Source organism: Triticum aestivum, chromosome 1A, assembly GCF_018294505.1.
Source record: "Triticum aestivum cultivar Chinese Spring chromosome 1A, IWGSC CS RefSeq v2.1, whole genome shotgun sequence".
Lineage (NCBI taxonomy): Eukaryota > Viridiplantae > Streptophyta > Magnoliopsida > Poales > Poaceae > Triticum > Triticum aestivum.
Window position 1 is genome coordinate 499,568,508 of NC_057794.1, and position 13,216 is coordinate 499,581,723.

Consider the following 13,216-nt stretch of genomic DNA (forward strand, 5'->3'; position numbering starts at 1 on the left):
TGGTAACAGCAGGAGAGGGGAATTTAGGCATGATAGAAAGTAGCTACCTGTCAAGAGGAATTGCATCGAAGCGACGCACTGTTAAAAGTCGTTTCTTTTCCCAACCAGATGTATAATTTTGGGCAACAATACCTAACTTTATACATAACATTAGCTTGAGTTGTCTTCAAACAGATGTATACTTTTGGGCAACAATACCTGTACCAACTTTATGCACAAGCATTAGCTTGACTTCCCTACAGACTCTACTCATAATCTTTTCGACCATCCTTCGGCCGTTCGCCTATAGGGGGCTTGGCAGGCAAGCTACCGGAAGCATAGCTTCGTAGAAGCTTCTAGAGGCGTGGAAGGTAAGAAGGCCAACCACTACATAAAGCGTAAAGGGACGTTTTAACAAGGTTGCTTTCTGGTCGATGTTTACAAGTGAAATAAGACTAGTAGTAGCTCAATATATCAAGGATTATGAATGCATCATTCGCAGCGCCAAAGAGGAAAGAAAGAAATTAGTGTAGTAAGACATAGGGTTGACTTAGCCATAACACTGAAACAAAGTGAAATGAGCGCAAATCATATGTCAAAGCAGCCACAAACTTTGTACCCTGTTCATCCAGATAGATGACCGACAAGATGGAAAGAAGAGTTCTACTGACAAAGTTGCATCACTATCCTCAGATGTATGATCATTATTCACAACACTGGAGAAGATCAACTATGACCTGCATTTGGGTTGGTTCCAGAAGCAGGAGGCAGCTGCTGATCAGTCAAAGTAGCTCTGACAGTTTGCGGCTCAGGTGTCGAGAATAGGCCATTAAACCAAGGAACAAGGGCCCAAGGTCTGTTACTGTCCTCCCTGTCGTTTGTGTTACTGTCCTCACCATTGTTTCCAGGGCCATCAGCTCTTGCCTCCTCATGGCTGTTCTCTATTCGATCAACGTTGCTAGGCTCGCTCAAGTCTTTTGTCTCATCAGATGGCAGCTCAAACCGGCAAACTGGGCAGGAACTATGGAGTTCAAGCCATGGCAGGATACATGGTGAGTGGAACTTATGTTCACAAGGCAACTGCTTAGCCTGGGACCCTATATCAAGATCATCAAGACAGACTGAACAGCTGACAACCTCTTCGATTTTGACCGTGGGCAGGGCTTCGACTGCTTCTTTCTTCGTTGGAGGAGTACCATACCGGCTTGGGTCATTCTCAGCCAAATGTTGAAGAAGCAGACTAAGCCCTGCCCCGAGGACATACTCGTCTAGCAAACCATCATCATTATTTGAGTTACCATTGTCACCTCGGTCCTCGTCAGGGTCAAGCGCTGCACCTTGTAGAGCGAGGGCCTGGTTGAAAGCACTGATCAGAACGGAGTTGTCCCTTTCCCTGTCATCTCTAAGGTCATCATGGATGCTGTCAAGCACACGGCGCAGCGCCGATGCCCGTCGATGCCTTCTGATGAAACCCTCAAACTCACGGCCTATATCGCTATTATCTTCATCATCGCTGTCCCCCGGCGATCCTGCCTGCTCAAAAGGGTTGTCCAGAGGGTCCCACTGAGTTGGCCCTTGCTCTGATAGCTGACTTACCAATGCCTCAACCTGCTCAAGGGTCATCTCTTCGACGAACCCACCATCACACAACGGACACTTGAGCTCCTCCACCATGGCCTCCTCGACGGCCTGCTGACATTCATGGCACCAGTACCGCGTGATGTCAGCTTCTGCCATATCGCCAATCCTTCGGTCGATCAAGCGTAGCACACGAGCAGAAGTCAAATCTGTGAACCGTGCACAATGAGTTAGTTGAAGGGTAATAATCTGCATAAATCCCCAAGAAAACAACCACACATGATATAATTCGCAATCCATGAGAATAAGTGCAGCATATCAGGAACAATTTTATCAAGAACAAGTGGAACAACATGAGAAGCATGGTGTCCATGTGTGACTAAATTCCACACAGCAATGGCAATCAGGCATATCTCACAGGAGATCAGCATGGCGAACAAGAACAAGGAGAAGAACAAAGCCAGGTCTTGCATCTAACACAAAGTTAGCTCTAATTTTTCTGATTCTTCAGGAACAGGAGTGGCAGACAGTCCTAATAATAATTCCTAAAGAGAATACCCGACTGAAGCCGAGGCGACACCGAGATCTCCGAGAAGGGGAGGCGGAGATCAAGAGCCTGGATTCCCAGCCCAAAATGAGGTGCCGATTCCATTCTACGGGGAACAGGATACTATTATTCCCCCCCTAAGAGAAGAGCGAAAACAAGGGACCAACTCGGACACTTCTCAAGATTCACACACAACGTCGGGCTGCGCCGGAAACAAATTCAGCGGCGAGACCCGCCGTCGATCCCAACCTACACAAATCCCCGCATAAATCCCCGAACGAACAGGCACCCTGATCGATCCTTCGCAACAGAAGGATATATTATATTATTCGATTCGACGGGAGGGGGGACGGAACAGGCTCCACCGTGTTCTTGATTTGGAGCACGCCGGGCCGGATTAGCAACCCCAAAAAAAACCATCTTTTTGCTCGAAACCAAGCATCAATCAAGAAAAGAAAGAAGTCGCTGACCTTTGGCCTTTCTCCCGTGGATCGGATTGGATCGGATTGGATGGAGTGGAGGCGGCCCCCCTGCTCCTGCTCCCAGTCCTCCCTTGCTGGAGGAGGTAGGCCAGAGAAGAACAGGACGGAAGTTGCAGGGCAGGTTAGCTTGACTGGTGGATACTTTACTCCCTGGTCCCTAGAGGTTATCGTCCCTCTCCTTTTCCTTCATCGTCAAGAAAAATAGCAGGAGGATTTTTTATCTCATCCAGGCGCAAATCTCCAAGAGGAAATAGTTTAGTTTCGGATCCCACCACACCAGCAAAGCGAAGTTTGTTATGGGTTGGAAGCATGCAAAGCTTCTCATCTTTTTGGGGGATCTTTTTATTTAGGTGATGGGGATTGAGGTTGAGGGTTTGGCCGATGGATAGGGCGTCCTTCTCATCATCCGGAGAAGAGCGGGCCACCTGTAAACTAGGTGCCTGATGGGTTATCTGCCCTGTTTTGTCGGTGTGCTAGTGCTGATGGCTTGCTCTGGACTGAGTGTGAATTATGGAGGATTTCGTGCAAGTTTTGTTTTTGTTTGAGATATTTTGTGGGTGCTGCCTGCCTGATGGGCCAACCAAAGAAGCATGGAGCGTGAGGTTGCCGTGGTCAGTGGTCCTTGTTTGTCAAACCTTGCGTCTTCAGAGTTAATGGCGGCATGCGGCATGTGGGTGCTAAGGTAGATGTGGCAGTAATAATAAACTTGTACGGCGCATTATGACATGTCGCCGGCCGAAATGCACGGTACAAATTGAAGGCCCGCAATTAATAATTTGATTCGTCCAAAGATTCACAATTTCACATAAATATATTTAAGATTGACACTAATAGTAGGTCGTACAAGTTTCTCAACACGTAGCAACGAGGTCACGTGCTTTGGAATAAAAAAATACATAATAGTTGATAATCCATGTCTAGGACATGCGGACACAGGATGGTGCAGTAGCATTGGCGTCTCGGCAGCAGCATCCCACTGCTCAGGCGACCTTTGAGACAGCGTAGAGCAAAGCAAGCAGGTTGAGGACTAGAAGCCCGACGATGATACGGTGAAATTTCCTCTGTGTGCAATTTGGGATGGTGAACATCCTGGGCCACTTTGCACGGATAACGTTGACGTAGTATTTCTCCTATTTTCAGGCCTTCTTTGGTTTATAGGATTGGAAAATCATAGAAATAGAAAAGTTATAGGAAATGAGATGACATGCATCTCAGATCCTATGCATAGAAATAGAAAAAGAGATGCCCTTTGATTCACACCATAGGATTTTTTCCATTAAGTCTAGGCTAATGTTTATTTTTCTATGAAATGTGGAGGATAGGAAGAATTCCTCCATAGGAATAGGATTTCATTCCTACAAACCAAAGAGCTCTGAAGGAATTTTTTCTATAGAAATCATATCCTATGAAAATCCTACAAAATTCCTCCAAACCAAAGGAGGCCTGAAGTTGCATTTGCCAGACTACAATAACAGACAGAGGGAAAGATCAAATCCAGTTGTGCTAGATAGGGCTGAAATTATAGATGTATGTGCGATAGACTTACCCATTCACGCTGGCACTTGTAGAAGTGATTCCCTGGGTTAGAAATTGTACGAGAGACCCACCACTGCACCATGTCGTTGTTGCAGTAGGGATAAACCATCAGCGGCAGCAGAGGTTGCTCGTGCTCGTCGAGTTCGACATGCAATGTGCTTGAACTTGACATGGTTGTTAGGACCATCGAGAGACCAAGGTAGAACAAAGTCTTGACACTTTGAGCTATTGAAAGAACAATGAAGAAACAATGATAATAGCAAGGGGGTGGGGGGAAGCCGATGCGTGGAAGATGAGATGGAATGGCTGGGAAGAAGAGGAACGTGTCTGCGTTGAATGGACTAGTAGGTGGTTAGGTGTTGGTAGGTGTGGTTAGACCCATCTCCGAACACTTCGAGTACATGTGAAACCAGAGAGAATACATGGCGATTAATGATGTCAATACGGAGGGGCTAATATAGTGAGTGCCGATCCCGAGACAACCGAGCGGGCGTGATTCCGGTGGGGTTCATCAGCGAGTGCTCCAACGCAATTTCGGCTGAGGACTCACCTTACTACATGCCTACCAAGTTTCAAGCAATTTGGTTCAACTGTTTAAAAAGCAGTTATATGAAAAATCAAAGACGGCAGAAACTATATTGGTGGGTTGTGTTATGCATAATGATTGCGTTGGTGAATTGTTGCTTGTAGCTCCAGCAGAATGGTTAATAAAATATCAAAACGGAAACGACAAAAAGATGATAGAATTGCATATACAAAATGGATTTTATGATAATGCATTTTTTTACTGATGTTGTGTTCTATTCACAGAAAACAACATATGGCATCTGCGTTGCTATTTGCACATAGGAATACAAAATAAAGATCGGAAACACTAAAAGTCGGACCTCAGATTTTAGGCATGACAAATCTGACATTTTTTATGGCAATTTATATTAACACGAGGATGGCAAATTTAGTTTGCAAGCACAACAATTTTCTGAAAATAAAAATGAACCGAGGAGGATTTTCCAGCTAAACTAACCATCCTCAGAGAATATAATTTGCCATAAAAAAATGTTCAATTTGCCATGGTCAAAAATCCGATGTTAGATTTGTAGTGGAATCCATTATAGATTTATGTGATTGAGGCTTTTTTGTTTTTCCTTTGAAACTCAAATCAAATTCCCCTGCAACAAAAAAAAAAAGAAACTCAAACCAAATAAAAAAAAATCATTTTTTTTCGACCAAATGTGTAGTGTCAAAAAGGAAAGGTTGCGTCTTCGCTTCATCATCTTTCAGTCATTCCTTTTGCTACTAGGTCAATGGACATGCATGGTTGACTTGATCGTCTCTACAAATTAACTTGTGCGTCGTGCGAGCTTCTCCGTAGTGAACTTCACCGCGAAGTATTGTCACTACTCGGTAGTCACATGATCTTACCATTTTTTTTCTTCCTTTTTATAACGGCAGCCTGCATGCGGCGCAGGTCACGCGGCCTGCATGCGGTGCCAGACCAGAGAAACGCCAACCTGCCGCGCGGCGGGTGCCGCTATATCTCGCGTTCAGCGAGAGGGGAGGAAACCCTAGCTGAACGGGAGGCTGAGATGGGCTGGCCCATAAACGCAGGAGGCCACAGCTTCCTTTTTCTGTTTTTTATGGTTTCTGTTTTCGTTTTATTGTTTTTTTGTACTTTTGTTTATACTTTAAAATACTAGATATATTACAAAAAGCACTCCACAAAAAACCATTTGAAAAATGTTGAGCAAGTATTAAAAAATGTTGATCAAGCATTTGGAAAATTTTGAAAAAGTATATGAAAAATGTTAAACAAGTACTGGAAAAATGTTAAACAAGTATTGGCAAAATGTTAATCAAGAAATTAGAAAATGTTGAACAAATATTTCAAAAGTGTTAATCAAGCATTCAAAAAATATTTAACGTGTACAGAAGATTTTTTGATCATGTATTAAAAAATAATGATTTTTTTATCATTCATAAAAAATGTTGAGCAAGTATGAAAATTCTTAATCAAGCATTTGGAAAATATTAAATGTGTATAAACAAATGTTGAACATGTACTAAAAATGATGAAAAATACTGATCATATATATAGAAATATTAATCAAGCATTCAGAAAATGTTCAAAAAATGTTTGAATAATGTTAATCAAGCATTTGGAAAATGTTAAAATGTGTATAGAAAAAATATTAACCATGTATCAAAAATATTTATCTTTTTTAAAATGTTAAATCAAGCATTTGAGAAAGTTTAAAAGTGTGTATAGGGAAATGCTGACCAAGTATTCAAAAACTATTAATCTTGTATTTGAAAAATATGTATTAGAAAAAATATTCACCATGTACTAAGAAAATGTGAAATTTGTACTTCAAAAATGTTAAATGTGTATTAAAAATCTTGTTGACATATACAAGCAATTTAGAATGAAAATCAAAAGCAATAAAGAAAAGCAAAAAAATGAGAACTGAAAAAGGAACAAAGTAAACCAAATAAAAATAGAATGAAAAAAATCTGAAGAAACAAAAGCAAAAAGAATAAAAAATTAAAGAAAACCGATGAAAACCAAGAAATAAATAAGTAAAAAAACAAAAGAGAGAAAAAATCAAAAAACAAAGAAAGCAGAGAAAACCAACAAAAAAAAGAAAACTGGGAAAGAAATGAAGAAAACTGATGACAACCAAGAAAGAATAAATAAAAACCAAAGACAGAAGGAGAAAAAAATGAAAAACGAGAAAATAAACAAATAAACAACAAAAACTGGTGAAAACGAAGAAATAAAGGAAAAACCGATGAAAAATCAAAGAAAACAGAAAACAGTGAAGAAAAAAAAGAAAAACAAAACAGAAATAACAAAATAAAAAAAACACGGTGCGAGTGAACCAGCGTACTCACCCAATCAAACAAACCCAGCGAAGGAAAACAAATCGGACGAAAACGGGCCGGCCGAGTTGCTACAATGCGTGAGGAAAGCTTCAGCGAGATGGAAGAATGCGCTCGCTTTATGCGAGATATAGTCCTCGCGCCGTGCCTTTTAACTTGCAGCTATTCTAATAAAATACTTTTAGGGAAGTTAATTTCTACTTCTAACTAGTAGAATGCTCGTGCATTGCTACGGGCTATCATAAATGTAATATAAATGAATCAAATAAATGATTAAGATCGTCTCCAAGATCAAAACTCATTTCTCCCTCATACATCCAGGCATGTTCGGACATCAAACAGGAGCCTAGCAGGCTACCCAAAATTCAATCGTATGTATAGTCCGGGTTTCTCAAATCCAGATCATACGTGGAGAAGAAATGTGGTTGTCTGGACTATCCGAGATGTTATCTCCAACACACAGGCCCAACACAAAAGAACCCACCCCATGACGCATCCTTCCTTTTTTCTGCACTCCGCTCCCCTTCCTGTTTAGTTTCCCGTCGTAGCCGAACATTTTTCACAGGAGCCCCTACTTTAAAACCAGACGGCGCCCACCTCACCTTCGCCATGGCATCCTCTATCCTTCACACTGTACTTCCCCATAGACAGTCAACAAGAGTCCCATGCCAACCGCCCTGATCCCCTCCCCTCGTGTTTGTGCCGATCCGCCACCACCATCCACATTTTATAAAGTAGCGAAATTATTCCACTAAGATAGTCGTAACTAAACCCTAAACCCCATCAACATCCACATTTGGTGCATAATATAAGTGGGAGACTTACATGTGTTCACATAATTTTTGATGGTACTGAAACAAAATAATGTTGTTGGACACTTCAAGTAACCTAGTGAAATAATGTTCAGTAATGATATTTCACACACGCAATGTACCGAACATAACCATACATCAATAGGACCACACAAAGAACATGCTGATTTTTTTAGAACGATGTGCCTGCATGTATGGAATTATTTTGGTGTGGTATATGGCTTCAAAAATATGCAGGACAATTTTCTGATTGGTCACAACCATTTTGTTGCAGTTGGCTCTTTATGTAAATATTCTTTTTACCATAAAAGTTGTAGTAGAGGATTTCTACTGTTTTTGTAAGAAGAAAATATTGTCGTTGTGCTGAACCTAAAGGGGCCACACCATGACTTTCCAACAGGGAGGCGCGTAGAAGGGCTTGCTTCTCACCGTCTCAGTCCGTGGTCGGGCCGGACACATAGATGGCTGGTCTGATCTCTCCATCATGTCGTCGATTTCCCTCCATGCCTCGCAAGGCCTCTTCGACCCACACTGGAGCCTCTCACCGTCACGTGTCGCCCACCCAATTTGAGGCCCATGACCATCGCCCCACAAACCCTGCCGGAGGCTGTCGTCGACGCGATGTCTATTATGGTTGGTGCCGCTTGCCTCCATCCCACACACACAGCAGCCATGACGGCGCGCGTGGCTTGGAGCGGGATGGCAGCCCGCGCAGCACAGACGTCAAGCAGGGACCTCCTCGATTTCACATCTCGGCCGACCCCGGCGGCACCCTCACCGACTCTGCAACTGGACCGGTGTCACATGTGCCCGTGGCCCCGCCGACAGGCGGCGCGTCACATAGCTGGTGCTCAGCGGCTGTGGGATCCGCGGCGTGCTCTTGCCGGCGCTGGGGCGGCTGTCTGTCCTCACGGTGCTTGATCTGTCCAGCAACGCGTTCGCCGGGGAGGTCCCTGACAAGATTTCCGCGTTGTCGAGGCTGACGCAGCTGAGCCTGACGAACAACCTGCTCGAGGGCGCGATCCCTGCCGGCATCGGGCTCCTCCGGGAGCTCTACTACCTCGACCTCAGCGGCAACCGGCTCTCCGGCGGCATCCGGGAGACGCTGTTCTGCAACTTCTCCGCCTTGCAGTACATGGACCCCGCCAACAACTCGCTCGCCGGCGACATCCCCTATGCCACTGAGTGCCGCCTCCCCAGCCTCTGTTACCTCCTCCTATGGTCTAACGAGCTGTCCGGCCTGATCCTGCCAATGCTGTCCAACACCCCCATTCTCGAGTGGGTCGACTTCGAGTCCAACTACCTCGCCGGTGAGCTGCCATCGCAGGTGTTCGACAGGTTGCCGCGGCTCCAGTACCTCTACCTATCCTACAACAACCTCTCTAGCCACAATGGCAACACCAACCTGGATCCCTTTTTCCACTCCCTCAGAAACTGCACTCGCCTGCAGGAGCTCAAGCTCGCTGGGAACGGCCTCGGCGGCAAACTGCCATCGTTCATCGGCGAGCTCTCACGCAGCTTCCGGCAGATCCACCTCGAGGACAACGCCATCTCAGGCTCCATCCCTCCCAACATCTCCGGCCTCGCCAACCTCACGTACCTAAACCTCTCCAATAACCTCATCAACGGCTCCATCCCGCCGGACTTATCACGCATGCGGTGGCTCGAGCAGTTGTACCTCTCCAACAACCTCCTCTCCTGCGGGATCCCCCGGTCCATCGGTAAGCTCCCGCACCTCGGCCTCCTCGACCTCTCCGGCAATCGCCTCACTGGCGCCATCCCAGACACGTTCTCCAACCTCACGCAGCTCAGGAGGCTGATGCTCCACCACAACCGCCTTGCCGGTGCCATTCCACCGAGCCTCGGCGAGTGCGACAACCTAGAAATCCTCGACCTCTCCTACAATGGCCTCCAAGGCGAGATCCTGGCTTTCCCGACCTGATTGTGCACAAACATGAATTAATTCATTAAACTTACCCTAGACCAATTCGATATGTCGAGGCTGCTCAAATCATCGTCTTTGTAGATGCTTGCATACGTCGTGGTTTCTGGTGCGCTAGTTGTGCTGATTGGCTCGGAGGAGTAGAAGGATGAATGGGCAATGGAGGATGTCGCAACGAATTGATTCAATGGCGTGGTTTGACGCCGGATCCGTGATTTGTTACCGTGAAAAATCTGCATTTCTTTTGGAAGGTCATTGGGGGATATCTTATGTCGGTCCTTTATTAGGAAGGTGATCTCAATTAACAGATTTTCCACACATATTGCTGCCGGAAGCACCAACGATGGCATTTGTGATTTGGCTTCAAGTATTTTTGGTATGGTAGGCTAAACGAAGGTAGGGAATGGGTAAAACATGACAAACCTTTGGATCAGCCTGCCCGCCAAGTGCTTACGTGAAATAAGGTAGCGCCATGTGATACCTGAATCCTGAATACCCAGTGTTTACATGATTGATTCACCAACTGCCAGCCTTTCCTGTTCCGCTCTCAATATATGGCAGTGGTATTTTCGTGATTGAATTAAATCTGCACCTGCCAAAGAAAGCGCAAAAAACCGAAAGGGGATCAGGTGAATCGACTTGGTTTTTCATTGAGAGGGAGAAAACCAGCATGTAGGGGGTGGTGGGAGGTGGGAGGAAATAAAACCGGACGAAAATAAAACTGGAGTGTCAGGCTACCAACTGCTCCATTAGGAGTAGAGATGGAGCAGTTGGTAGTCTCCGTTCCGGGGTTTTTTCCGTCCCACCTCCCACCTTCGCCGGGTTTTTTCGTAGATTTTTTCATCCCCTCTCCCTATGATGTCTACTACACAACCTTCTTTTTGTAGACGTTGTTGAGTGATGCGTTGATGACCCACAAGTATAGGGGATCTATCGTAATACTTTCGATAAGTAAGAGTGTTGAACCCAACGAGGAGCAGAAGGAAATGATAAGCGGTTTTCAGCAAGGTATTCTCTACAAGTACTGAAATAAGTGGTAACAGATAGTTTTGTGATAAGATAAATTGTAACGAGCAACAAGTAATAAAAGTAAATAAAGTGCAGCAAGGTGGCCCAATCTTTTTGTAGCAAAGGACAAGCCAGAATAAACTCTTATAATAGGAACAACGCTCCCTAGGACACATGGGAATATTGTCAAGCTAGTTTTCATCACGTTCATATGATTCACGTTCGATACTTTGATAATTTGATATGTGGGTGGACCGGTGCTTGGGTGCTGTTCTTACTTGAACAAGCATCCCACTTATGATTAACCTCTATTGCAAGCATCCGCAACTACAACAAAAGGATTAAGGTAAACCTAACCATAGCATGAAACATATGGATCCAAATCAGCCCCTTACGAAGCAACGCATAAACTAGGGTTTAAACTTCTGTCACTCTAGCAACCCATCATCTACTTATTACTTCCCAATGCCTTCCTCTAGGCCCACATAATGGTGAAAAGTGTTATGTAGTCGACGTTCACATAACACCACTAGAGGCTAGACAACATACATCTTATCAAAATATCAAACGAATACCAAATTCACATGACTACTAATAGCAAGACTTCTCCCTTGTCCTCAGGAACAAACGTATTTACTCACAAAGCATATTCATGTTCATAATCAGAGGGGTAATAATATGCATATAGGATCTGAACATATGATCTTCCACCAAATAAACCAATTAGCATCAACTACAAGGAGTAATCAACACTACTAGCACCAATCCTGGACTTTGAGACAAGAATTGGATACAAGAGATGAACTAGGGTTTGGAGATGAGATGGTGCTGGTGAAGATGTTGATGGAGATTTCCCTCTTCCGATGAGAGGAGCGTTGGTGATGACGATGGTGATGATTTCCCCCTCCCGGAGGGAAGTATCCCCGGCAGAACAGCTCTGTCGGAGCTCTAGATTGGTTCCGCCAAGGTTCCGCCTCGTGGCGGCGGAGTCTCGTCCCGAAAGGTTCCTTCTGATTTTTTTCTCATCGAAAGACTTCATATAAGAGAAGATGGACGTCGGAGATCCACCAGGGGGCCCACGAGGTAGGGGCGCGCCCCCACCCTCATGAGCAGGGTGTGGGCCCCCTGGCCTTCATCTTCGGCGAGGATTTTTCTTTATTTATTTTAAGATGTTCCGTGGAGTTTCAGGACTTTTGGAGTTGCGCAGAATAGGTCTCTAATATTTGCTCCTTTTCCAGCCCAGAATTCCAGCTGCCGGCATTCTCCCTCCTTATGTAAACCTTGTAAAATAAAAGAGAATAGCCATAAGTATTGTGACATAAAGTGAAATAACAGTCCATAATGCAATAAATATCGATATAAAAGCATGATGCAAAATGGACGTATCAACTCCCCAGCTTAGACCTCGCTTGTCCTCAAGCGAAAAGCCGATAACAATAAATATGTCCTCATGTTTAGAGGTAGAGGCGTCGATAAAAATAAAATACAGACATGAACGCATCATGATTATTCTCATAACAGCAACATATATAGATTTTGTCATATGATTACTTATGTTCAAGTGATGATATATTCACAATGCAAAAGTATAAATCATAAACCTTATTGGGCTCCAACAAACTATAATCTCAGTCATTGAAGCAATTGCAATTTATCAGAACATCGGAAAGAGTCTATGTCAGAGCTAAAAAAGCAAGTCCTCATACTCAATTACCATTTCGTCCTCCATAATTGCTAACACTCACGCAATACTTGTGGTTATGAAGTTTTAATCGGACACAGAGAAAGATAGGGGCTTATAGTTTTGCCCCACAACCTTTTACCTCAAGGGTAATGTCAACAATAATGGTTCATGCTCCCCTACATCCAATTAGATATATATATATATATATATATATATATATATATATATATATATATATATCATGTTCTTTCCAACATGCTGAGCTTGCCAAAGGATAAAATGAAAAAGAAAAGGTGAAGATCACCATGACTCTTGCATAAAGGATAGGCCCTTCGCAGAGGTTGCCATGCGCTTTTATGGTTGGATGCATAAAATCTCAATGCGAAAGAACGTCACTTTATATTGCCCCTTGTGATATGAACCTTTATTATGCAGTCCGTCGCTTTTATTACTTCCACATCACAAGATCGTATAAAGCTTATTTCTCCCACACCAATCAATCATACATATTTAGAGCAATTTTTATTGCTTTGCATCGATGACAACTTACTTGAAGGATCTTACTCAATCCATAGGTAGATATGGTGGACTCTCATGGCAAAACTGGTTTAAGGGTATTTGGAAGCACAAGTAGTATTTCTACTTGGTGCTGAGAATTTGGCTAGCATAAGGGGGAAAGGCAAGCTCAACAAGTTAGAGGATCCATGACAACATACTTTATCTCAGATATAAGAAAGACATGACTCATTACATTGTCTTCCTTGTCCA

At 43.9% G+C, this 13,216-nt stretch overlaps 1 protein-coding gene and 1 pseudogene across 1 annotated transcript; one reads left to right on the forward strand and one right to left on the reverse strand.

Annotated features, from left to right (window-relative positions):
- Positions 1-524: 524 nt before the first annotated feature.
- LOC123060432 (E3 ubiquitin-protein ligase SIRP1) lies at positions 525-2,900 on the reverse strand. Its single transcript, XM_044483159.1, has 2 exons — positions 2,575-2,900; positions 525-1,766 (listed from the first exon to the last, which is right to left on the reverse strand). Exon 2 carries the CDS (start codon positions 1,714-1,716, stop codon positions 706-708), a length of 1,011 nt encoding a protein of 336 aa, XP_044339094.1. The 5' UTR covers positions 1,717-1,766; positions 2,575-2,900; the 3' UTR covers positions 525-705.
- Positions 2,901-8,486: 5,586 nt separating this feature from the next.
- Positions 8,487-9,756, forward strand: LOC123191381 (putative leucine-rich repeat receptor-like serine/threonine-protein kinase At2g24130; annotated as a pseudogene).
- The last annotated feature ends 3,460 nt before the right edge of the window (positions 9,757-13,216 follow it).